This window comes from Podarcis erhardii (genome assembly GCF_964252035.2).
Source record: "Podarcis erhardii genome assembly, chromosome: 3".
In the NCBI taxonomy this organism is placed as follows: Eukaryota; Metazoa; Chordata; class Lepidosauria; order Squamata; family Lacertidae; genus Podarcis; species Podarcis erhardii.
In genome coordinates, this window is record NC_138507.1 from 90,202,934 (window position 1) to 90,229,826 (window position 26,893).

At 45.6% G+C, this 26,893-nt stretch overlaps 1 protein-coding gene and 1 long non-coding RNA gene across 7 annotated transcripts in view; one reads left to right on the plus strand and one right to left on the minus strand.

Annotated features, from left to right (window-relative positions):
• Window positions 1-26,893, minus strand: part of PCARE (photoreceptor cilium actin regulator) — a gene marked incomplete at its 5' end in the record, with an annotated part of 409,145 nt that overhangs the window by 376,749 nt on the left and 5,503 nt on the right. Inside the window, one exon of one of the 2 annotated variants that reach the window (XR_014154408.1) lies at window positions 24,007-24,603. Coding sequence is in view for 1 of the 2 variants with exons in the window: in XM_081854126.1 (XP_081710252.1) it covers window positions 24,474-24,603 (130 nt within the window). Of the gene's footprint in view, window positions 1-22,272; window positions 24,604-26,893 lie in introns of those variants that run through there. The other variant, XM_081854126.1, reaches the window with a different exon arrangement.
• LOC309337609 lies at window positions 161-25,958 on the plus strand. 5 transcript variants are annotated; one of them, XR_014154431.1, is made up of 5 exons: window positions 8,639-8,779; window positions 13,838-13,978; window positions 15,081-15,160; window positions 19,881-19,913; window positions 25,136-25,958. It is a non-coding gene; the product is annotated as an uncharacterized lncRNA (long non-coding RNA). The 5 variants fall into 5 exon arrangements; XR_014154432.1 differs by lacking the exon at window positions 25,136-25,958 and adding an exon at window positions 15,403-15,458 and having other exon boundaries at window positions 19,881-20,923; XR_014154430.1 differs by lacking the exons at window positions 8,639-8,779; window positions 19,881-19,913; window positions 25,136-25,958 and adding exons at window positions 161-647; window positions 15,522-15,744.

Sequence of the window (26,893 nt, forward strand, 5' to 3'; positions counted from 1 at the left end):
ATATATAGCAAATAATAATAATAATAATAATAATAATAATAATAATAATAATAGTAAAAATAATAAAAATAAATAATTTATTTGTACCCCACCCATCTGACTGGGTTTCCCCAGCCATTCTGGGCAGCTTCCAACAAAGATTAGAAATACAATAAAATGAAGCAGTAAGGAGAAGTGCCTAGCCAGTTCTCCATGTGCATGTTTTTGCTTTTGTTATGGAGAACATTTCAGTCATGCGCTTTCAGGAGTGCATGCAGGAGCTGGGCCCTGTGACTGGTAGAGCCTCGCAGGATTGGGGCCTTCCTGAGTTTGGCCTGGAAGGGCAAGGTGCAGCCGCACAGGTGATGCTTGACAGAAGACTTGTAGCACCTGTGGCAAGGGCTGGGAGAGGTATATAAGACCAGCATTTCCCCTTGGCTCTTCGCCATGGCAACATGCTACCCACCTAGCTGTGCTTCGGCTTCCTGACGCCTGGTATCCTGGCTCTTGGACCCTTGGCTTCCTGACCCCTGGACTGCTGATTCCTGCTTCCCGACCTCTACCCCGGTCCCAACGTACCAAGCCGGGACTCCGACTGCCCGTAACCCAGACCGTGACATGCACGCTCTCCAGCCTGAAGTTTGAAATGGTACCAGTTTATCACCTTGGTGAGAACTTGGCCTTTGGCAAGGAACTCGGGGAAACCTTTATAATCTGATGCCAGTTGGGTAGAATATGTGGTGTCAGATGGCAGTTGACTCATTGTACTATTGGGACCAGATTCTCATACCTACTTCTGATAAGGTCTAATTGCCACAGACTATTCTTATTTTTATCCTTCAGGTACAGATTAGAAGCACTGTCACAATCCTAGTGTGGTTGACTGGTGGTGGAACCAGCAGCTCCATTCCTGTTCATCTTGTGATGCTCCAGCATGCAATTCATGTGTGATGTGAGGGGATGTTGGATACTTTTCTGTAATACTACATTCACATGGTGTCAGAGTCACCCGTGGTCCCAGCTCACAAGAGACCAAAGTCCGCTCCAGCTTATGTACAAAAGCTTTTATTGAAGACCATTATTAGCTTCACATCCGAGCTCCGTGACTCTACGTCTGTTACCCTTAGACCGCTGAAGTCCCCTCTGAGTCGGTCCCCCCTCTACACCAGTTTAAGAGGCTTGTACTGGTCCACCTCTTTCTCTCTTTCCTTTTCCGCAGGGTCTTTCTGCCCCCCTGTGTTCTCTCCCTTCGGGACTCTCCAGAGGCTGAATCGTCTGCCGCCTCCTCCCCCCTCCTTCGGGCTTTGGGACCAGGCTCCTCCCCAGGACTCTCTTCATTTCCGCGCGCCTCCCTTTTTGAACTTGGCGCACGTACGTTGCCCCTGACCTTCCCTTCGACAGTTACACTGCCCTCGATACTACTTTCCTCCCCTTCCGGCAGGACGTTTTGCCCTGATCTCCTTCCCCTCTCTGCTTCCTCTTCTGCTCCTTCTGACACACTGGTCACTCCTCCCCCCTCACTCCGTTCCAGCGGAGCAGCCGGTCTCGCTCTCCAACTCCCACTGGGGGTTCCCCCTTCGTTTCCCTGCTCCTGGCTGCTTCCCCCTCTAGCTCCCCTTGGCTTGACCAGAGGGGCTCCCTTTTGGGAGTCCTCCGATTCACTGGACGGACTCATGGACAATCTTGGGTCATTGTCATCCTCTTCCTCGTCACTCTGGAATCCTTCCCCCTCACTCACTGTCTCCTCCCTCATCTGCGCCTCTCTCCCTGAACCCCTGACATCCATCCCCCCCTCGAAGCCCTCCCTTCCCCCCTCCCGGCCCTCGGAGGCAGGTCGTGGGAGCCGCAGCTCCTCGGAGGTAGATGCAGGATACAGTTCGTTTGCTTCAATGTCCTCTGCTAGCAGCTCGGTGTATGTGTGTTCGAATGCGGGTTCTTCACCCAAGGTGTTCTCAGCTCCCTCTTCCATTGCTACTTCGTCTGGTGCTGCCTGCCAAGGCCCCGTCAGCCATTTCTTGCGCCAGTCGTCCTCTGGTTGCTCGTCCCACCAGTAAGAGGGTTCTGTGTCTACCCCCGAACACGATCCCCTGGGCGGGCTTGAGTCTGGCGTTCTCTCCTCGGCGGAAGAAAAGCCCCTGAAAGTACTGTCTGAAAGTGTGGGCGTAAAGAGCCAGTCATCAAAATACTCGGCTGGCATGGGTCTATGCGGGAAAAGTGCATGGAACTCGTCTTTCAGAAGAGGTTCGTCTAAAGCGTAGTCCGGCACCCAAATATTGGCACTGGCCGGGGTACCCTCTCTGGCTAGAAGGTATTCTACTCCCTCTACCCCCCATCTCGAGTCCAGGATCTCAGTGACCTCGTTGAGCGGTTCGGCCCTGGGCGCCCCCTCCCTCTCGGGTGACTGAGTGCGTGCGTGCGGTACTGTTTCAGACTCCTGAAACCTGTGCGGGGTCTTGTAGGGAGTGAGCACCGACCTATGAAAGACCGGGTGCACTCTGGAACCTTCAGGGAGGGCCAGTCGAAAAGCTACAGGGTTGATCCTAGCCTCCACCTGGTATGGCCCTAGCTGCCTGTGTCCCAGCTTCTTCTTAGCCAACGATCTGGCTGGCATCGCTTGGGCCGCTAACCATACCCAGTCCCCCACCTGGATGTCCTCTCCCACTCTCCTGTTTTTGTCTGCCTGCACCTTATATGCTTGTTTGGCTAGCTCCAAATGTCTCCGCAGCTCCTCGTGCACCTCTTGCAGTTCTGCTGCGAACTGGTCGGCTTCTTGCGTCACCCCCTCTCCCGGTGTTACGAACCCCGGGAAGGTTCTGGGATGACGACCATTGTTCGCGAAGAACGGCGTCACCCCCGTCGACGCGTGCTTCGTGTTGTTGTAGGCAAACTCCGCCATCGGCAGGTAGTCCACCCACGCCGCCGGGCGCTGATTGGCGTAACATCTCAGGTACTGCTGCATGATCGCGTTGACTCTCTCTGCTTGGCCGTTGGTCTGCGGATGCCTTGCCGACGTTAGGTTGATCTTGACATGCAGGATACCTAGAAGCTTCCGCCAAAAAGTAGAAACAAATTGGCGCCCCCTGTCGGACAGGATGGATTGTGGCAGCCCACGCACCTTGAACACGAGATCAATGAAGAGTTTGGCGGTCTGTTCCGCCGTCGCCACCTTCGCGCAAGGAATGAAGTGCGCCATCTTGGTGAACAGGTCCACCACCACCAGCACCGCCGTCTTGCCTCTGGAGCTGGGCAGGTCAGTGACGAAGTCCAGCGCCACCCTCTCCCACGGTTGCTGTGGCGTCTCCAGCGGTTCCAGTAACCCCGCTGGCTTCTGGTGCACTGGCTTGGACCTCTGACAAGTGTCACACCTGGCGACGTAATCCGCTATCTCTCCCCGCATCTGGGGCCACCAAAAGTCCCTGGCCACCAGTTCTATTGTCTTCTCCTTGCCGAAGTGGCCCGCACTGGGGGCGTCGTGCAACTGCTGCAGAACCCTCGCGCGGAGCTCTTCGCCCGGTACGTAGAGGGCACCTTTGTGAGTCAACAGCCCGTCGCATAATTGGAACTCATCGTCTCTCTGCGAACCCCTGCGCAGCGCCTCCATCTTGGATTGTGCAAATCGATCTACTTGCAACGCACGTCGCACCGCGTCCAGGTCGACTGCGATGGTAGCGCATGTCCACGCCTGTGGTGCGAAAATGTGCTTGGCTGCCACTGGCGCTGCTTCCTCAAGATATTGCGGTTTCCTGGAGAGCGCGTCGGCTATAACGTTGGAATCTCCCGGGATGTATTCTATCCTGAAGTCGAAATCCGCGAAGAATTCCGCCCAGCGCATGTGTCTTTGGCTCTGGAGCTTCGCCGTGCGCCAATACTCTAAGTTCTTGTGATCTGTGCGGACCTGCACTGTGTGCTTGGCACCTATGAGGAAGTGTCGCCACGCTTTGAAGGCAGCGTGGATGGCCAACAGCTCTCTGTCCCATATGGTGTAGTTTTGCTCCGCCTTGCTGAGCTTTCGGGAGTAAAAGGCACAGGGTCTCCAATTTCCTTGGGAATCTTCTTGCAGGAGTACGGCTCCCACCGCTCTGTCTGAGGCGTCGGTCTCTACTCGCATGGGTCTGCCCGGATTCACGTGCATCAGCTGCTCCTCGGAAGCGAAGAGGCTTTTAAGCTTCCTAAAAGAGCGCTCCGCCTGTTCCGTCCAAGCGAACTTCTTCTTCTTGGAACTGAGAGTGTCCGTGATTGCTGCCGTCTCCTTTGCAAAACCCCTGATGAATTTGCGGTAGAAATTGGCGAACCCGACAAATCTCTGGACCTCCTTCCGATTGCGTGGGCTCTTCCAGTCCAACACGGCGCGGACCTTGACGCTGTCCATGGCCAGCCCCTTGTCAGACAGCTTGTAGCCGAGGAAATCCACCTCCATCACATCAAACTGGCATTTCTCTAACTTGGCGTAGAGCCTGTGTTCTCGCAGTCTCTGCAGGACCTCCTTCTCGTCTCTTTCATGAGCTTCCTGCGATTCCGAAAAGATCAGGATGTCGTCGAGGAAACACACACACTTCTTGTAGAGGAGCCCCGCCAGCACGTGATGCATAAAGGCTTGGAAGACGTGAGATCCATTTTGGAGACCAAACGGCATAACTCGGTATTCATACGTGCCCAGAGGCGTGAACATGGCCGTCTTCCACTCATCGCCCTCCCGGATACGGATGAGGTTATACGCTCCACGCAGATCCAACTTGGTGAAGATCTTCCCCTTCCGCACGGTCGCTAGGAGGTCATCAACCTTGGGCATGGGGAAGGCCTTGGGCTTGGTCATGGAATTTACGGCCCTGTAATCCACAATGAGTCTTTTCTGGGGCGTGTCCTTCTTCTTTACAAAAAACACAGGACTGCCCCCCACTGCTTTGGACTCCCGGATGAATCCACGCTTCAAATTATGCTCTATGAACTCCCTGAGTTCTTGCATCTCGTCCTCAGACATGGAATACAGCTTCGCAGTCGGCAGCTGCGCCCCCGGCAACAGGTCGATCGCGCAATCGTAAGGTCTGTGGGGCGGCAGCTGGTCAGCTTCCTTCTCGCAGAAAACCTCCAGGAAACTCTCGTACCTGCGAGGAACTGCCTGCGCCATGCCAAGTTGCAGCTGCTGCTCCGCCCCCTCCTCCTGGCTGGACTGGATACAATGTTGAGCACAGTACGATGAGCAAAAGGTGATCTGCCGTTGGTACCACGCTATCGCAGGACTGTGTCTTTCCAGCCAACTCATGCCTAGTACTATAGGCGTGTCCGACAGGCGGGTGACATTGAAGCTGATGACTTCTCTATGATGTCCAATCCGCATCTCCATGGGAGGCGTCTGTTGCACAACTTGTCCTCCCAGCAATTTCCTGCCATCAACCGTGACTACGTTTAGAGGCGTTGTCGCGGGCAGAAGCGCTATGCGATGCTGCTTGACGAAATGCACCCCCACAAAGTCCGCGTTGCTCCCAGAATCGATCGTGATGGGGACTTCCAAGGTGTTTCCGTTCGGCAACTGGAGTGTTGCAGTGAGCTGCACCGTTGGCTTGGGTGGTAAAGGGTCTGTACGTTGCAAAGGCACTGGGGACTGCTCTACAGATTCGCCTGGCTGAGCCCCAGCAGCTCTGCTTCCAGCCAGGCACTGTCGTTTCCCTGAGGCTGCTCCTCTTGCATCACTTCTGCTGCCACTGTTGCTAAGGCTGCAGTGTGCTTCTGGGGCCTCTGGGGGCACTCTTTCGCCATGTGTTGTGCACTGTCACAGATGTAACATTTCCTGTTCCCTCTAGGAGGCTTCGCCTTTACTGCCCCAGATGCTGGGACTCTGGCTGTTGCTTGAGCCTTAGCACCACCAATTTCCATCGGTTCCTCCCCCTGCCGCGCCAGAGGCGAGGGATGTGCCTGGCTGAAATCTCTGGGGAGAAAAGGAGGCGTCCTTGCCGGTGCACGCGCCTGGCGTTCCTCCTCATTGTGCCAAGGACGTTCTTCGTGCCGTACCCCTATTGCAAGAGCCCTCTGCACGACGTCCTCCAGGGTCTGAGGTCTGTCTCCCCTGGCAAGTTCATCTTTTATGGGGCCGCTGAGACCCTCCCAGAACAAATCTCTCACTGGTTTGCAGTCCTTCTCCCAGCCTAAGACAGTCAGTAAGGCGAAAAATCGCGAATGATATTGACAGTGGCTCTGCCTTGCCGCAACCCGTGCATTTCCCTGCGTGCAAGATCAAGATCCATGGTTGACTGGAAACAAGCGTCCATCGCTTTAATAAATTCATCAGAATCGCGGCGGGCAGGGCCGTCTTCGCGCCACAAATTGTGCAACCAAGCTCTTGCCTCCCCATGCAAATGGGACACAATAAAACCCACTTTCTCCTCTTCATCTTTAAAGTCATTACGAAGCAAATGCAGTGCATACAAGACGTCTGCTCTGAAACTTGGGTAGTGCTTTAGGTTCCCATCGAAGTGGGTGACTAGACTGCCCCCCCCGCCTTCCAAGTCCAATTCCCTCTGATCTGGACCCTGGGAACCCTTCCTTGCTTGCACGCTCCCACCTTATTTGCAGGTCCTGGCAGCGCTTCTCCGCTTCATCACTCTTCTTCTGAGATGCAATGACTGCAGCGGTGAGTTCTGTAACTGCGTTGCGCAGCGTTGCTAGTTGCTCCTCTGCACTCATGGCCGCTACCGTTCGTGAGCTTTGCAAAAAAAAATTTTGCGTTTTGTGGGAGGGGACTTACTGTCAGAGTCACCCGTGGTCCCAGCTCACAAGAGACCAAAGTCCGCTCCAGCTTATGTACAAAAGCTTTTATTGAAGAACATTATTAGCTTCACATCCGAGCTCCGTGACTCTACGTCTGTTACCCTTAGACCGCTGAAGTCCCCTCTGAGTCGGTCCCCCCTCTACACCAGTTTAAGAGGCTTGTACTGGTCCACCTCTTTCTCTCTTTCCTTTTCCGCAGGGTCTTTCTGCCCCCCTGTGTTCTCTCCCTTCGGGACTCTCCAGAGGCTGAATCCTCTGCCGCCTCCTCCCCCCTCCTTCGGGCTTTGGGACCAGGCTCCTCCCCAGGACTCTCTTCATTTCCGCGCGCCTCCCTTTTTGAACTTGGCGCGCGTACGTTGCCCCTGACCTTCCCTTCGACAGTTACACTGCCCTCGATACTACTTTCCTCCCCTTCCGGCAGGACGTTTTGCCCTGATCTCCTTCCCCTCTCTGCTTCCTCTTCTGCTCCTTCTGACACACTGGTCACTCCTCCCCCCTCACTCCGTTCCAGCGGAGCAGCCGGTCTCGCTCTCCAACTCCCACTGGGGGTTCCCCCTTCGTTTCCCTGCTCCTGGCTGCTTCCCCCTCTAGCTCCCCTTGGCTTGACCAGAGGGGCTCCCTTTTGGGAGTCCTCCGATTCACTGGACGGACTCATGGACAATCTTGGGTCATTGTCATCCTCTTCCTCGTCACTCTGGAATCCTTCCCCCTCACTCTCTGTCTCCTCCCTCATCTGCGCCTCTCTCCCTGAACCCCTGACACATGGCATAATGAAAAAACAAACACCAAGTCAATAAAACTGCTAGCACATTTGGAAAGCTAAGCAGGGTCTGGTATGGTTTCAAACTGGATGGGGGATGAGATTCCTGCATTGCAGGGGGTTGGACTGGATGACCCTTGGGATCTCTCCCAACTCTACAGTTCAATGATTCTAAGTCCTGAAAATAAGTTCAGTGAACTAGGTAGCTCACTTGAAAAGTTTGCATTTGAAAGTGGTAGCTTTGCAGTGTAAGACCAAAGGAACAGCATTCCAGGAGCACTCTAGTGACATGAAGCTGAGGAGCAGAAGCCACCTCATGATGATGTTAACACATCAGAAGTAGCTATTGCCACTAGGCCTCGCATGACTGTTTTGAGGTGGGTGTTGAAGTTCTGGCAAAGTTACTGCTAACTTCTTTATTTGTTTGATTATTTGTGTTGTGACCAGTTATACGACAGAGACTTGACCTCCCCACTCAGCTCACTTCACCATGCCAAGCTGAGGTATTTAGCTGTCACTTCAAAGCAGTTCTGTCAGCCTTGGACAAAAACTGTCCAAAGAAATCATTCCTAAGTAGAGAGGAGGAAGGGAAATAAATTAGAGGGCTAGAGCACAGGAAGTCAGCTTATATCAAGTCAGGCATTTACTCCATCTAGCTCAATATTGTTTACACCGACTGGCAGCTGGTCTCTAGGGTTTCAGTCAAAAGTCTTTTCCAGCCCTACTTGGGGATACTGGCGATTGAAACCGAGATCTTTTGCATGCAAAGTTTCTACTGTGACCCTTTCTGCAGGCTGTGATACCCTGTTTTCCCGAAAATAAGACAGTGTCTTATATTATTTTTTGCTCCCAAAGATGCGCTAGGTCTTATTTTCAGGGGATGTCTTATTTTTCCATGAAGAAGAATACAGTACACATTTATTGTCTAATTGTGAGTCAGCCAGACTCTGTCAGGGCAGAGCGAGCAGCAGGTGGCAACTTGTCCTGGCGGCGGCACGGGCTCTCTGATTTAAAGAGACTTCACACTGCCTGAACAGCTCCGGCTGCGCTGCGGCCAATCAGTGAGCTGTGCGGTGGCGCCCGCTGCTATGGTCCAGAGGAGTCAGAAGACGCCTTACGGTAGCTTTGGGTGCCTTATATTTCAGGGAGGCCTTATGTTCGAGGGAGGCTTTATTATTGGGGAGGTCTTATTTTGGGGGGATGCCTTATATTACAGCGAGGGGCAAAACTGGAAGTAGGTCTTATTTTCGAGGGATGTCTTCCTGTCAGGGAAACAGGGTATGTATGGCCATCTGAAAATACAAAGAAATATATTTTAAAGAAGTATTTGGACCTAAAAATAGTCTGTGAGAGGAGAGAACCTGGAATATTATATTACACACACAGTGCTTTTTTCTGGGGGGGCTGCAGGAGGTGCACATACCCCTAAACATTTTGTGAATCTTTGTACTTTTGTCCATTTACTGTATTTATTTTCCCTGATTTGAACTATAAAATAGTGATTTTCTTGAGTCAAAATGAGAGTACCCCTAAAGCACACACACGAATCAAGTCACTCAAAGACAAGCATGAGTCTCCATAGTTTTTGTTTTCATCTGATATGATGCAGTATGTTGCTGTTTTCTTTGTAGTCCTCTGAACTCACCACTGCTCCCTTAACAGTGAAGTCATCATTGCATAACTTTCTTTGGTAATGTGGCAAAGAGGTTTGGAAAACATGGAATTCTCTGAGGTTCCCTCCACCTTGAAACAGCAGCATTCTGCAAGGACTCTGGAACTTCCAGGGACTCGTTCCAATACACTATTGTAAACAAGACCATTGTGGAATATAGTGGTTGCGGTGATTTTCCGAAATGCTCTGGAGCAGTAAGAGCTGTGGAACAGACTCCTTTGGGAAGTGGTGGACTCTCATTTCTTTGAAGTCTTTAAGCAGAGGTTGGATGGCCATCTGCCATGGATGCTTTAGTTGAGATTCCTGCATTGCAGGGGGTTTGGACTAGATGACTCTTGAGGTCCCTTCCAACTCTACAATTTTATGATTCTATGGTCTACATTGGGATCTGCTGCCTGAGATGGTTGCCTCATTTTGGAATGTGCCACGGGCTATATACATACCTTACTTTTAAAACACATCCCCTGCAGCAATCCCAGTAACTATAATTTACCTCTCACAGAGCTACCATTCTCAGCAACCTTAACAATCTACAGCTCCCATGATTCTTTTGTGTATGTGTGCACTTTAAACCTTTTCTGGAATAATAATAATAATAATAATAATAATAATAATAATAATAATTTATATCCCGCCCTCCCCGGCCAAAGCTGGGCTCGAAGCAGCTAACAACAAGTAAAAATAGCAGTCTACATAAAATCACACAGTCAATTAATTAAAATACATTCTAAAATCAATTCAGAATCAAATTAATGGCAACCATTGAACTAGAGTTCTATGAAGATTACAGAAGCAGAAGGGGGGGATTAAGGGATGTGCCTTTCCGTAATTATTCTACAAAGCAGGGATGAGAAACCTGTGACCCTCCATATAATGTTTGACTACAGCTCCCTTCATCCCTGATCATTGTCCATGCTGGCTGTGACTGATGGGAAATGGAGTCCACCAGCATTTGGAAAGATTGTTGAAATTACTGATTGGGGTATTAAAAAGCCGGCATGCAACTGACGGAAGGGGGATAAATTTGGTTCATCTTGCATATCTACACCTCCCAAAGCAGCAAGGAGTCTCAGTTAAATCTGGTACACAGCCCTAATAAATGAGAACACTCTCGTTGTAGCTCATTATAGTCATAGTACCAGAACTCAAGGAAAAAGAAAAGAGAGCAGGAAACTGGGATAAAAACTCAGCTGAGAGTTCTCATTTTAGGATGTCGTATAAAGTGAACCTTGGAGCTTCATGATAAACACAGAGGAGTATTTCACAGAGAAAGCACTTCTATTTTTCTCTTTAATTAAATAGGGATGCTGGTGGCAAGAGCAGTATTTGCTAATTCCTGACCAGCTGACTCTGAATTTGGATACCTTAATCCAGGCATAGATGTCAATTTGTTTGGGTCACAGCTTGGAAAAGGCCTACAAATAAAACGGCAGGTCGTTTGAATGTTTGGTACTTTGCCACATACTTGAAAAGCTCCCTATATTGGCAGCATCACCTTTCTAGAGCCCTGAGGTAATTGGGTTAGAAATAAAGAACATTTCAAGTGCCTGAGCCTGATCTAATATACCTGTTCTGGGAATAATAAATTAAAGACTTTATTGTGCTCCATATACTTTAATGAATAGGCATAGCTGTTGTTACATCATATCCTCAAGGATTTCCATACACCGTGTTCCTAACTGCATTCCATCCTTTGAGAATATCTGGCAAGGCACGATCCAATACCCTTCCTCTTAAATTCAACATACATATGCAGTTCTACTTTTCTAGAAAAAGAGGTGCTGGAACTCACCATGAACGCCTCCCCTGTTCTCTTATAATGGCAATGGCACTAAAAAAGCCCTGCATATATGTACAGGTAGGAAGAAGCATGGGAGTCCACAGGAGCTTTTTCCCCCAGAGAGCTGCAATATAAATATTCCAAATAAATAAACACACAAGGCATATCAAGTCTACTATTTCTGGGTCACCTGGTGACAGAGCAGTGGCAAGGCCTAGGTAGACCTAGCCTCTAAGAAACTTGTATTCCAAGTTTCTTCATCCATGGTTCCTCAGTGGGCAAAGCTGTTGTCTATCGGCAAGTAGACCTGGCCTCTAGATGTCCTTTCCTGCTAAAACCCCCAATTATTTCCCCTTGTCTCCCTTCATCAGCCACTGCAGCACTCTCAGAGAGAAGTTTATTTCCATCTCCCCTCTGTTCAGAATAGATGGGATGGCAGGTGCGTAACCTTGGCATCCAGTTAATGTGGGCATGTTGTTCAATGTAGGAGAAGCTGAACCAGGGCAGACAGGAGATGAGCAGGAAGCGCAGGTCTTTAGTGCACCATCAATTTCTGAAGCGATACATATTGAGGTTTTTTGCAGGTGCCATAGGATGTACTGGTGGGTACACTACTGGCTTCTGATTCTTATGATGGTTTGTAAGTAGCCATTAAATAATATATAAATACAAGTGGGGCCTGTAATAAAATGGTGCAGTGTGAAGTGCTCCTGTTCAGGATGCCAGCCAGCCACCAGAGCTTCTTCAGAATACTCCATTCCATCCCCGCATTCCCCAACAAACACTCAGAGTTCTGTGGTCGCTGAGCAGTCTTTGGGCCAATTGGATCCTTTTTTCAAAGTATTTTTTTTCTACTTGTGCAAACTTTGGGGTTCTCCAGAGCATAGGAGCCAACTCCCAAGGGACCATGTGGGCTTCGGCCCCCACAATAAAATATTTGAGGGGACTCCCCCCCAAGTTGATGGGCATTCCCATTCAAATGGTGTGTGTGTGCACTGCATTATGTGGTCGATTATGCAGGACAGGGCTTACCTGAGCCCCCCACAATATTTTATTCAAGTTGGCACCCCTGTTCCAGATCATGTCTACATCCCTCTTGTTTCCCAGTGGCTCGTCACAGCTCAACGCGTGATATACCATATTTTTTGCACCATAACACTCACTTTTTTCCTCCTAGAAAGTAAGGGGAAATGTCTGTGCGTGTTATGGAGGGAGTGCCTATGGGTGGCATGCCTACGGATTTTCCTCCTCTAAAAACTACGTGCGTGTTATGGTCGGGTGCGTGTTATAGAGCGAAAAATACGGTATATGGTGTTTTAATTTTGTTTGTCTGAAGTTCTGTTATGCCTGCTTCAGTATCCATGAAAAAAGCAAAGCTTTGTGCAGGTTGGATTTTCAACTTTTTAAAAGTATAATAAATCCATGTATTTTAAAAAGGACTTTTGAAAATGTAAAGTCTTCCCTCTAACTTGCACTCATAAAATGTTCTCTCTCTCTCTCTCATTGTGCTCCTTTGACCTGGGTAGTCAGTTTAATATAGAGTCATAATCTACTGCTTCCTCTGTGGCAGACCCAGTATGAACTACGACCCCAGTTATCAAGCATTACCAGAAAAAGATCAGTCAGTGACAGTCAGGGCAGTTGTTGGCTGGCAAGAGTTCTGAACCATCTCAAGTTGCATCTGCCTCTACTGGAGTCAAGGCTGTTGACAAACAGAGTGTTCCACTTTCCACTCCATCTCACTAGTTTGACCTTTGCGAGGCCAGAGGGAGCAGCACTTGGTATATATACACAGAACATAGAAAAATCCACTGTCGGAGAAGCTAAGAGGCCCTTGAGTTTGCAGCCTGTCCTAAATTCTCCGAGGTTTTCTTCTTGTGCCACTACATCCCTTGTTATTTTTTAATACAAGCGAAAGGGAATTAAACATTCCTTTACAATGAGTTCCCTAAAAATAGAACAGAACAGAACCTCCTGTGTAGTTTTAAATTGCCAGTACAAAGGACTTTGTGTGCTGTCTTGAATTCTTTGCCTTGAATTCTGTGCATGGATGGTGGGATATGATTTATTTATTTTTAATGCAGATCATAAAGCTGTTGATAAATGAAGAGCAATGGTTGCCAGTCTGGTGCCTACTGGTGCCAGCGTGCCCACCAATAGCTCTTGTGGTACCCATGAAAGGTCTCAGTAAATGCCTCCTCAAAAACCCACGATGTAAGGGAGACCTTTTGCTCTTTCTGCTCAGTTTCTGTTTTCACTGGCTCGGTATTGGATACCAGGATTGGACACTCACCCTCCCTAGTGCTCTGAACAGAAGAGAGGTGCAAAGAGCTGCTCTCTGTGAATGAGCATGGCAGTGGCTGATGCAGAGGCCTTTTTTCCCCTAATCATGGGGGTGGCTGATATGAGCGAATGTTTGCACCATCCTATTGCTTTCTGTCTTTCAAAAGATTTCAAAATTTAATTTTTAAATAGCATCTCTTCCTTTGCAATGCATTGTTTTTTAAACAATGATACACAAGCAGCCATATCCAGCACCATCATAGATCTACAAATAAATTACAAACACCATTACTGATTCACTTGTTCTGTTGTCCAACATCTGCCTGCTTTTTTCTTCTCACTTTTATTGTGACTATTAAATTAGAATTGCATACATAAAGGGGGGGGGGACAGTTCATCTGAAAGAAAAAAAAATCAAATCCTGTTTGGGCTTGGGAAAGACAATGATTCTCATGGCAATATTGTATAAAGAGGGATCAACTTCCCCAGAATCCATTCCTTCTGTCTCCTGATGCTTTCCCCCTTAAGTAAGAAGTAAACTTAGCCAGCTTAACAAAGTGTCCCCCCCCCCCCAATTCAACCAATCTTTCTGCTCTTTTAGATTTCGCTGGTGCTCACAGCACTTCTCAAAATTCCAGGTGTGCCCACTGGGCAAAAGGTTGGAGACCCATGCTATAGAAGGCAGGTGCCTAGGATGAATTACACTGAGAGGCTGGCCAAGTGGACCATGTGAAGATCACAAGTGAGATTGATGCCAGAGAGGAGGGATGGAGTTTATTTTATATCACACACACACACACACACACACACACACACACACACACACACCCAAATGTGCAAGGCAATGCTTCGTGTAGTAAGAGAAACAGCACTATTTCTCATTTGGACCCTGAGAAATTCAATTGAAATTGCATAGTACTTTCTACAGTCCTTCACCTACACTGTCTGCTGATGTGGTTTGTTTTGAACCTTGAGAGCCCTTTTCAAATGCTCAGTAACACATAGATGGGAGGCACATTGTTATGTATTGAAGTTCTCACCCTGGCCACCAGGAGTATCGTGTATATAGCTTTCACTCAGGTCCACGTCAGTTACTTTAGGCGGGAAACCCTGGGTTGTTGTTGTTACAATGTTGACAGCTGGCTGCCTATAAAAGCAGGCCGGCTGAGCCGTTTGCTGTTCAGTTCTGTTCCAGCTTACAAATAAAGAGCTGCTTTGGAGAAATCGCTGCGTCGTCTGCTATGTCTACCCACTATTTAACACACATGGTTGTTGTTGTTCTGTTGTGAGTGCTGTGCAGGAAGGAGCAGACACACACTCTGAGGTTGCTGAGTAACCAAGAATATTTTGCTTGTACAGCGCTGTTATTGCTGGCACCAACTAGTGGCATTAACTGTAACCGACTTTACAGCGACTATATCAGTAATGACTGTGTTCTACTTTCTCTTTGGAGGTAGTTTGCCTCTGAATACCATTTGCTGGGAATCACAGGTGGAGTGAGTACTGTTGCGCTCAGGCTTGTGCGCTTCTCATAGATGTTTGTGGTTGGCCACTATGAGAACAGGGTGCTAAACTAGATAGGCCATTGACCTGATCCAGCAGTCTCTTCTTAAATCCTCTTGGAAATTAACTCTACATAGATTTAACATCTGAGAAACACCTGTTCGCACCATCAGCTTTGTCCATGTGCTCATGCGAGGAAAGGCTGCTCTGTGGACTGCTCACCTGGGGAGCTGTTTCTCTGATCACAGATGCTGGAAAAAGTTCAGTGACTGTTATAAATATGGCTGTCATCTCCCCAAGCATGCAGTTAGGGTTTTACATGCCCGTCTTTGTCCTTTCAGAATTCAAGAATGGGAACTGGCTCAAAGTGTTCAGAGAACCACAAACTTCTCCCTCCTGTTTGCGGGATGCTATTGCCCGGGTTTGTGAAATTCTGCTCATGTGAGTAATTTTTGCCATGTTGGTGTTTTGATAAATTTTGTAGTTCTTTGGTTGACAACATGAGACTGTCAAGGCATATTTGGGCACTGGCAGCATGGCATCACATTCCAGATGCTTACTGTTTCAAGATAAAGCTGACCTCATGCCAGCGAAAACAAGGGATTCGCTAAACTAGCAAAGGTTTATGTCATGCCTTTCCCTCTTTCTATTCCTTTATACCAGCAGAGGAAAAGATTCAAACATGCCCACCCCACCCGCCTCTCAGTCAATATTAATGGGTAAGTGTTGCCAATGCATAAGATGAGAGGCATTACAAATGTCTAACCTTGTTCTCCCTGCAGCCACAGAAAGCAGCCATTCCTGCAGAATTAATCTCTGAGCTCTTGCTGTTCACACCACGTCTGCCTTGCCACCCTTTGAAGATGATGATAAAACTCAGCAGCAGGCTTAAAACTCCTGCAAATGTAAATATCTACTAACAGAGTTCTCCGAATTGGATGCCTTCCCCATTCACATCAGAGGGAAACAAATGCAGTACATTTCGATCCTATCCTTAGCTCAGAAATGTAAAATAAAACCTCAAAGGATCAACAGTTAGCAGTATTTTATTTTTTTTTTTAAAAAATATTTTTATTAATTTTACAGGATACAGAGATACAGAAAAGAAAAACAGATAAAAGAAAAAGAATATAAAAGTTTCAAATTTCCGTAATCCTTTTATCAAATCTACTGGACTTCCCCACATCCTCCAGACCTTGCATTATTTATAATACAAACTTCAGCAATTTGTCATCTTATTTCATAACTTATTGTATCTTTCAATTTATCATGTTATCAAGTTCCAAATATTGTACACCAATTCTTATATATTTTAATTAAAACACAATAAAATTATTTCCTAATTCCACCTCAAATTTCTTGTACCTTAATTTTCATTTCACCTAATTGCTATTGCTGGGGCTAAGATTTCCTAAATGGTGCATTTTCTTAGCATTCATACAACTTATAATGTTTTTGTAGATAGTCCTTAAATTTTTTCCAGTCCTCTTCCATTGCTTCTTCTCCCAAGTCTCGGATTCTGCCAGTCATTTCAGCCAATTCCATATAGTCCATCAACTGCGTCTACCATTCCTCCAGCGTGGGTAAATCTTGTGTCTTCCAATGCTTTGCGATGAGAATTCTTGCTGCAGTAGTAGCATACATAAAAAAGGTTCTATCCTTCTTTAACACATTCTGGTCTACAATGCCCAGAAGAAAGGCCTCCGGTTTCTTAGGTAAGGTATATCTAAATACCTTTTTTAGCTCATTATAAATCATCTCCCAGAAGGCCCTCACTTTCGGACATGTCCACCAGAGGTGAAAGAATGTCCCTTCCGCCTCCTTACACTTCCAGCATTTATTATCAGACAGGTGATATATCTTAGCAAGCTTGACTGGGGTCATGTACCACCGGTATATCATTTTCATAATATTTTCCTTCAAGGCACTACATGCCGTGAATTTCATTCCGGTGTTCCATAACCTTTCCCAGTCTTCAAACATAATGTTGTGTCCAATATCCTGTGCCCACTTTATCATGGCGGATTTGACTATCTCGTCCTGTGTGTTCCATTTAAGCAGCAAGTTGTACATTCTGGAGAGCAGTTTATTTTTTGGTTCTAACAATTCTGTCTCTAATTTTGATTTTTCCACCTGGAATCCCACCTTTTTGTCCACTTTAAAAACCTCCTGAATTTGGGCATAATGCAACCAATCTCGCACCTTGTTTTTTAATTTTTCCAAGCTCTGTAACCTCCAATTGTCTCCAATTTTTTCAATTATTTCCCAGTATTTTGGCCAATAGGCCTCCATATTGAGTCTCTTACGTGCCTTGGCCTCCACCGGTGAAAGCCACCTCGGGGTCTTACTTTCCAATAAGTCTTTGTATTTTGTCCAGACCATAAAAATTGCTCTTCTAACAATATGGTTTTTAAACAGTTTATGAACTTTAACCTTGTCATACCACAAATATGCATGCCACCCAAAAGCATTATCAAACCCTTCCAGATCTAGGACATCAGTGTTCTCCAGCAAAATCCAATCTTTCATCCAGCAGAAGGCTGCAGATTCATAATATAACCTCAAGTCTGGCAGGGCAAATCCCCCTCTTTCTTTCGCATCAGTTAAAATTTTAAACTTTATTCGGGGCTTTTTGCCCTGCCAAACAAACTTAGAAATATCCTTCTGCCACTTTCCAAAACATTCCACCTTGTCCACGATCTGTAGGGTCTGAAACAAAAATAACATTTTCGGCAATACATTCATCTTTATAGCTGCTATTCGACCTAACAAGGAAAGTTTCAATCTTGACCAAATTTCCATGTCTCGTTTAATTTCTGACCAACATTTCTCATAATTATCTTTAAACAAATTCAAATTTTTGGAGGTCAGATACACCCCTAGGTATTTCACTTTTTTAACCACATTTAATTCTGTCTCTTTCAGGAACTCATCTGTTTCTGTAGATGTCAAATTTTTTGCTAAAACCTTAGTCTTTTGCTTGTTCAACTTGAATCCCGCCACTCGACCAAAATCAGAAATTAATTCTAAAACTCTTTTAGAACTAGAGACTGGCTCCTGTAATGTTAATACCAAGTCATCTGCAAATGCTTTCAGTTTGTATTGTTTCACTCCGACCTCGATTCCTTGTACCAACCGGTCCTTTCTGATCATGTTCAATAGCACCTCCAGGACTGAAATAAATAATAGAGGTGATAGGGGGCACCCCTGCCGTGTCCCTTTTTCTATTTTGAACTCCTCTGTCACCACATTGTTAACAATCAATTTAGCTTTTTGCTCTGAATAAATTGCTTCTATTCCATTTTCAAACCCCCGTCCCACTCCCATCCCTTCCAAATTTTTCTTCATAAACATCCAAGAAATGTTGTCAAAGGCTTTCTCCGCATCAATAAATATTAACACCGCTCTAGTGTTAAGATTTGTTTGTAAAAGTTCCAAAATGTCGATGATGTTTCTTGTGTTATCAAACAAATGCCTACCAGGGAGAAAGCCTGCCTGGTCCTTATGGATCACTTCATTAAGGACTTTTTAAAATCTATTTGCCAAAATGTCCGCAAAGATTTTATAATCCACATTTAGGAGTGAGATGGGACGGTAGTTCTTAAGTTGGGTCTTTTCAGTTTCTAGTTTAGGTATCAATGTGATGAAAGCTTCTTTCCACGTTTCCGGTGCCTTCCTCCCCTCCATAATCTGATTACAGACCTCCATCAAGGGTTGTATCAAGTAGTCCTTCAAAACCTTGTAATATTTGGAGGTAAGTCCATCAGGGCCTGGAGATTTGCCTAGTTGGAGGTTCTGAATGACACTTTCGATTTCCTGCCGTGTAATTTTACCATTCAGGATTGTTCTCATTTCCTGGGGTATTTTTGTAATCCATTGGTTTTGACATATTGATCCACCTCAAACTCTTTCTGCATAAAGTTCTTTGAAATATCTCTGGAAACACTTTCTAATTTCCTCGGGTTTCTGAACAATTCTCCCTTCAATCTCTAGATTTGTAACTATATTTAATTTTTGTCTTTTTTTCAACTGCCATGCTAGCAGTTTCCCACACTTGTTAGCTGATTCAAAAGATCTTTGTTTCATTTGCTTAATTTTCCATTCCACTTCTTGGTTTATCAATTTCGAATATTGTGCTTGGAAAAATTTCACTTCTCTCAGCACTTCCTTCGACTTAGGCCTAGATCTTAATTTTTTCTCTCCTTCTCTTATTTTCTCCAATATCTTCTCCTTCTTTTCATTCCAGAGTCTTTTCTTTATCGTATTTTGTTGTATTAGAAACCCTCTCATGACTGCTTTGCTTGCGTCCCAGATTGTTCTTTTTTCCACCGTAGTGTTTAAGTTTATCTCAAAATAGTCCTTTAGAGTTTTTTGGGCCTTCTTAACAATCTCCTGATCTCTTAGTAATGTGTCATTCATTTTCCATCTGAAGGATCCGGTTGTATTTAATCTCAATTCCACTTTCAAGGCATTATGGTCGGAGCAGGTTCTTGGGCAGATTTCCACTTTTCTAGTCTTAGGTGCCAGTCCTTTAGTTATCCATATTTGGTCGATTCGTGTCCATGACAGATGAGCTTCAGAAAAGAAAGTTCCTTCTTTTCCTAGGGGGTTCTTAACCCTCCATATGTCAATCAGGTCCATATTGTCAGTCATTTCAAAAAAGGTCTTAGGTAGTCTGCCATCTTTCGTTATGTTTGCACTTTGCGACTTATCCATATGTACAGACACCACCCCATTCATATCTCCCAACATGATGATGTTGTTGTAATCTAGATAATCCAGTAAGGTCTCATGCAACTTCTTAAAAAATTCCGATTTTCCATCGTTTGGTGCATAAATTCTTAATATCAAAAATTTTTCTCCTTGTGTTTGAATTTCAATCGCCAAAATTCTGCCTAGTTCATCTTTAAATAAAAATTTCGGTGACAGGCTCTCCTTTGCATATATCACCACTCCTCTTTTCTTGACTTTATCCGAAGAAATGAATTCCTGGCCTAACCTTTTATTAATTAACACTTTCCTATGGAGCCTTGTCACATGGGTTTCTTGCAGGCAAATAATGTCCAATTGTTCTTTTTTCAAGATATGAAACACTTGAAAAACAGTTAGCAGTATTTTATTATTATTGTTTTCCTTTCTAGCTCCGAAGATGTCAATTCAACATCAACAGAAAGGTATGGCCAGGAAAGGAATTACTAGCTCAGCTCTACCCATGATCATTTACCTCTGAGCTAAGCAGCCACTTGAGAAGGTGATAGATATTTATAGATCCAAACAATCCTTCTCCAGCTGTTGCCAAACACACAGCCAACTCTCGGTTTAGGGTGTCCACACTGTGGATGGGGGAAGAAATTCAGTTCAGTGAGTGTTTTAAATGTGAGCCTACCTAATTCACGCTTCCCGCAACAAGGAGTAAACTGAAACACAGCTATCCTTCACAATTTCCCAAATTTTGTGACAAACGTCTCCACTCCGAGACATGCATGCATTAGTGGAAAGTGTGCATTTAAAAAAGCTTGGACCCAAGTTTGCTGAAGCTATGAGAGGGGCAATGAGAGACACTACTGGGGCATAATCTTTCGCACCCACTCCATTCCGCAGACTTCCAGGTGTAAATATGACCCTTTGGCTGATTTAGATTCTCAGCATTGGAATTTCACACTGTCCAGAGTTTAAGGTTTAAGCTGTGCACATGCCAGCACAGCTGTTGTTCAGGTAATGGGCTGCAAATGAAAGGCTACATGAAGTCCTTGCCTTGTGGCTGCACCAACAGCAGCTCCTGGCTGGGAAGCTGACACCGCTGGAACTTTCTTGCAAGGTAAGTGAAATGTGGTGAGAAGCACACAGGAAACTTCGCTGTGCGTTAAGCTTCCCGCCAGGCCACTATCTGTGCGTGTAGAAACTAAGCCGGTTAGCCTTGCAAAGTGGATCTGCTCATGATAATCCAGGTTTAACCCTTGGGCTGAGGCCATGACAGTAGCAATAGTGAATCCAGGGCAGTGCGTGTTCAATCGAGAAAATATTTTTGAAAAGGCAGTTTAAAAATAAAAGACAATCTCTTAAAAACAACAACACGGGTATAAAATGAGATTGAATGCTGCTAATTCTTGGGGATTTAACTTCAACACATGGTCACATCCCCAGCTGATTGATATCTAGCAGGATGGGGTAGCACACCAGTATATATAAACCTGCAAACATAGATCTGCCAGGGGGCAGTGGGTGCTTCAGCACCCATAATAATATATTTTGGGGGGCTGGGCCCCCTCAAAGTCAATGGGCAACATTGAAGCCCTTTGTTGCGGGCACCCAGTCTTTGGTGCGAGATGGCACCTATGGATCTCATAATGATGCAGAGCTGGTCTGCAGAGGGTGGGCTTATATATTCTGATTCACGACTTTGTCTCCCAGCACCTTGACTAATGTGTCCGTCTTTTCCCTGGCCTGTTGATCCTACTTTGCCTCCTCACCTCTGTCCAGCACTCTGCTGCTGGAAGCATCCAGCATTCACATGGCTCAGACCGCGTGATTGTCATTCAATCCCTGTGCTGGCTTCCTGCCTACTCCCAGAACCAGTACAAGATCCTTGCTTTAAATCCCAGTGTATCTTTGCCTCAGTTGCCTGTGACAATTGCTTACCTGGTTGCAACGCTCTCAGCCAGCAGTAGCCCACCAGTCATGGTGGCACTACATTTGCCAGGATGGGGATGGGGTGGGGAAGGAGAAGGCAGTGGTGAGGTCAGGGCCTTGCCTGCATCGGCATCCTGCAAGTGTACACACAACCATGGGACCCCAATGCCACCAACTTGGAGCTCCCCTACTCTTGCTATGCCCTACCTTATCCTGATGAACACGGGCAGCTTCCTCCAAGAGAGTACTACTGCTTTTTGATCACCCCTTACATGCTACTCCTGCCCTCAGTCATATGAAGTTCTCTTCTCCATCAATAAATTTCACCTGTCCTCATTTGCCGCTCCTTATGCTTTCAGCCTGCACCTATCTACACAGGCTCACCTCTCTGGCTTAAAAAATGTTGCTCTGTTTTCTGTTTCTTGAAAGCACAAGAACGTGATGATAGGGATGTGACAGAAACATGGGAAATTGCTTTTCAGTATATTGTTGCTCCGTTTAGTAGCACATATAGGAATTGACAGAAATCTGACCAACATAGGGCCACTGAGAAACACGAGGAAGGTATTGGCATGCTTGGTGAACCACAAGATTTGCAGATGTACGAAGATCTATTATGAAACCCAAGGAGGCAAATCTTTCCAAAATCAGTCCAATGAAGAAGACCCATGTTCAGCTATCTCCAGGAGTTTGCAACTGGAGACAATATACAACTAAACAGTTGCACTAGCAGAAGTTAGATCAACAATTCCCGCTAGTGCAAAGGGACTTCCCCCCTCTTTTCCCCACTATGCACCCTCCCCAAATCTGAGAACCCCCAGAGCAGTGCACAACGGGGTGGGAGAGGAGATTGTTCCATCAGTGCAAGCAATCTTCTTAACACTACTTTGACTATAACCCAAGATTTTAACTTCAAGATTATGTTTATTTTAACAATTTCTTGGTAGAAAACCACAAAAGTACAAATGCAATATAAAACTCTGCAACTAAAAAAAAAAGAGAGAGAGAGATAATTTATTCCATGGTAAGGTTTCTCACCGTGGCTTATAAAGCGAATAAATGTAAGTTTTGAATATACATCACTCTGTAATTCATATTCACAAATATACAGACTTGGTGAAAAATGGAAATGGTATTTACACAAATATACATAGCAGTGTAACATAACTTTAAAAAAAATACAGAAACTTTTAAAAAGCCATTAACCAATATAGAGTCATATAAAGCTAGCTGGTAGCAGAAATGTGGAATTTATGTGCTTATGTAATTATTCTTTAAAAAATGCTTCATAAATATATTGATGGTCTGCCTTCAGTCTCAAGTATAACCTTATATTTAAGCCAGCCTTCTCCTACCTGCTGTCCACCAGACTTTTTGGACTACGTCTCCCATCAGCCCCAGTCAGAACACCTGTGATTGGGGACGGGGAATGGGAGTTGTAGCCAAAAACATCTGTACAGCAGTGGGCTGGGGAGAGCCATTTTAATCCATATTATTGCAGGAGCGAATAAAGGACTCCTTTCTCTGGTGCCACCTTATGAACCAAATGAACATTATCACAATGAGAGAAATACTTGGTTGATTGGGCCTGTGATCCCGTTCCATGAAATATGCAGATGCTTTTTGAGTGCTTCTAAAAAGACCTGATTGGGCATGACACATTTGCTCTCATCAGGAATCAAGATGAAGCTTTTCTGTGATACAGAAGCAATGAGATTACACAGTGGCTAAGGCTACATCATCTGGTGTGTGTGTGTGGGGGGGGGAACCCTAGACCGTGGAAAGAGAGCCTTATCTAAATCATTATTAAATTTCATTGATATTATTGTGCATTGGCTGGCTGGCTTTCGTTCTCTTTTTGAGTGAGTCTATGCAAAACCGAAATTCAGAATCCATTACAATTCACTGAGATGCCACCTAGTTTTATAGTCTACCTCCACTGTCCGAACACGGAGTGGCTAGCAGGTGCAATATCTGCTCCAGGTTTACTACTGCAAGGCATTTCTCATTGCAGCTGCCTATGCCATACCTTCTGCTCTGTTATGTTCATTTGCACTGTAGACAGACGTTATTCCTGATATTGAGAGATAGTCCATACTGGGGCAGAAATAAAGTGGGCTACCTTTTTTTTACTGGTCCGGGAAGAATAGTTCTTTATGCATCCATTTCCTTCTAGGCGAAAGAGTGGGAATTCTTATGGTGCAAACATGCCTTTTAGTGTGTTCCTATACCTGTGGAATGCGGGTGGTGCTGTGGTCTAAACCACTGCGCCTCTTGTGCTTGCCGATGGGAAGGTCGGCAGTTTGAATCCCTGCGACAGGGTGAGTTCCTGTTGCTCTGTCCCAGCTCTTCCCAACCTAGGAGTTTGAAAGCACGCCAGTGCAAGTAGATAAATAGGTACCACTGCGGAGGGCGGGAAGGTAAATGGCGTTTCCGTGCGCTCTGGCACTCATCCCGGTGTCCTGCTGCACCAGAAGCGGTTTAGTTATGCTGGCCACATGACCCAGAAAGCTGTCTGTGGACAAATGCCAGCTCCCTCAGCCTGAAAGCGAGATGAGCACTGCAACCCCCTGGTCGCCTTTGACAGGACGCAACCATCCAGGGGGCCTTTACCTTTAACTTTTTATACCTGTGTACTTGGAAGTAAGGCCTATTGAACTCAATGGAACTTACTTTCAGGAGAGTGTTATAGGGGTAGCCTGCTGTACAGAGGTAAAAATCACATTCATTGCTCTGACTGTGCTTGTTTTTGCTTCTGGCCCCACCCAATGCTGGCATGTGGCGCCCAGGAAGGTGGCCTTGGGATGATCTGCCACTATCTGCTCTGTAAGTACTTCCTTGCAGTTCTCACACACTCTGTAGCTCACAGCGGTCCGGACTGTGACCATGCAGGTTGGCGAATGATCTCTCCTCTTGGAGGTGAGAGCTGGTCAGGATGACCTTCAGAACTCAAGTTCCAAAGGTCTGTGATGCTAAACCAGGAACCAGTATTCATTCTTCTTTGACATGGTGAAGAAAGTGAAACACTGCAGCTTGGGGCTACACATGAAAAGATTCTTGGTCTTGGGCCACAGCTTTCCAGATGTCAGCATTATCACTTCCACTCAGTCCTTCTGGAGTCCTTGGCCCACAATGTAGAGTTCAGGGTGGGAAGATGACTTGCCTGCTTTTCTGCCCTCAGAGGAACATGGACTGTTCCAAGAGTCCACCTCTTTCCTATGGCTCTCTTCCATTCTGCAAAAAGAGAAGACATTTAAGACCAAAGGCTAATGACGTATGACCTTTTAAAAGCGAAAGAATGGATATAACTTGTAAACTCATGATAGAACACCATCAGCAGCTATTTAGGTGTTTATTATTCTGTACAATCCAGTTTTAAATTCTAATTGCCTCATACCAAAATGAAGCTCCATTACATAAAAATCTATCACTATTTGGGAGCTAAGAATTATTAGCACAAGTCGTCAAAGGTAACGCAAATTCTGCATCAAGAAAAGTACACTTCTGTCATCTGTGTAAAGTATTCAAATAAAAAAATTAAAGCGAGGAGGACTATTGGTTTGTTTTAATTTTTGTTTTATTGTGTATTTTGTGTTCTCAATTTGTATTTTTATGTTGTGAAGGAAAGTATATAAATTTAATAAATAATAACAGTAATACTTGTAAAAATTAAGCAAATGTGCACATGGTTTCATAACTGAAAGCTGAGATTTTCAGAATGCTGAATATTCACATGAAATTCACATTCGCATGTGTTTCTTCACAGGTATATGTTTTATCACAGACTTTACCAACCTGGCACTCTTCAGATGTTTTGGACTACATCTCCCATCAGCCCCAGGAAGCACCTCTGGGTAAAGGACCTGTCTGTAGTGCTTCTCACACTGATGACACGAGTATATAATGTAACATATATCTGACTACTTCCCATAAATTAAGTAATTGCTGGATAAGGTAAAAAATAGATTGTGCTATCTGCATCAATATTTCATGTTCAAAAATAAAAGATAACATGATTTGGTACAAATGCTTTTAGTGAAAGAGCACCAATATACACATTGTTATGAGTTGTGGGTGGCCAGGGTTTGCGGGTGCCAGTTTTCCCTAAATTCCTGGGTCTGATAGGTGTTAGAATTTAATCATTGCTTGGAGTGTTAAAATGGGCTACCAGACAGTTCTATGATTCTGTATTACATAAGAGGTGGGCCATTAACAGAAAATAAAGACTGTGCAAACTGGCAAATAGGTGGATCCCCTCCTTGAGTTCTGAGATAGTTAGCAAAGATAAACAGAGTAGAGTTTAGGATTGCTGTGATAGGAGAAAATAGTAAAGCACAGCAGGCTGAGGAGAGGGGCAGAGAGCACATTTGAGAGCATTGGTTGGGGTCAGCTTAAATCCAAGGCTGCTGTGGCTAATGGAGCAGCCAGAACCTCTTGGGGTATTGATGCTGTGAACCCCTCCATTGTAGGCTCAGGGTGTGCAAATATGTGCAAATAAACCATATATCATAAAGACACCTGTGCCTCATTTTCCAAAAGCAAACACAGACCCTGGTTAAACATGCCTGGAAACCGTGGAATCTTGCACCTTTCAGAGTTTGGGGTGGCGTGTAACAACAGAGAGTTAGATTTAAGTACTTGAATATACCTGGATTTTGTGTGTGTCCTTGATCTTATCCTCTTTTGAATTTTGCCCTCTATTTCTGTGTATGTTATGAGCCAAGGCACCGTTAATGGGAAAATAATGTGGAGTGTTTGGTACTCCTTATAATCCTACACATGCCTACTCACACGTAAGTACTAGGGAGTTCAGTGGGTATATGGTTGCTGTCCTGATGAGGTCCTGATCCAATACAAATTTACCCTGTATCAGGAAAGATTACCCAAGGATTTGCTTAGGGTCTGAGTCATTAAACCAATTTTGTGGCCCTGAGTTAAGTGGAATATTTGAACAGTATTTGTTCAAAGCTCCTCTCCCCAGCTGTTACCCCATGGAAAGGCCTTTAATCTGATAGCCATCACTGGACTAAAATAAACTTTTTTTTCTATTGCACATGCACAAATCCTATTATGGATTAGCGGGATTTGTACGAGCAGAGCATCCGTGCTGTGAAAACGTGCCCCTCGGCTAAATTCCAGCAAAAGGCCAGCCTCATAAGAGCAAAGTAACTCCCTAACCCCCTCCTATTACATGAGCAGATGGTTTCTGGTTCCCATAGCTTAAAACACCAACAGGCCATTCCCCTGGTACTTATGAAGCTACGACAGACGCCAGAGCTCTCTAATTGGGGCCAGTGACACATCTCTCTCAAGAGAGAGCCCAGAGTAAAGGGAAAGAGCAAACGCTTCATTGGAAACTGATCCTGGGCCTGCGTTTACATAATCAGTTATTCTGGGATAACAACCCCCGGGCACTCTTCTGCCTCTTTATTGTTTTGTTTACAAGTTGAAAGGCTGAACTCAAGGTTGAAGAGAGCTGGTTAAACACAGAAACAAAACAAGGGATTAGAAGATCAGAGGTGCT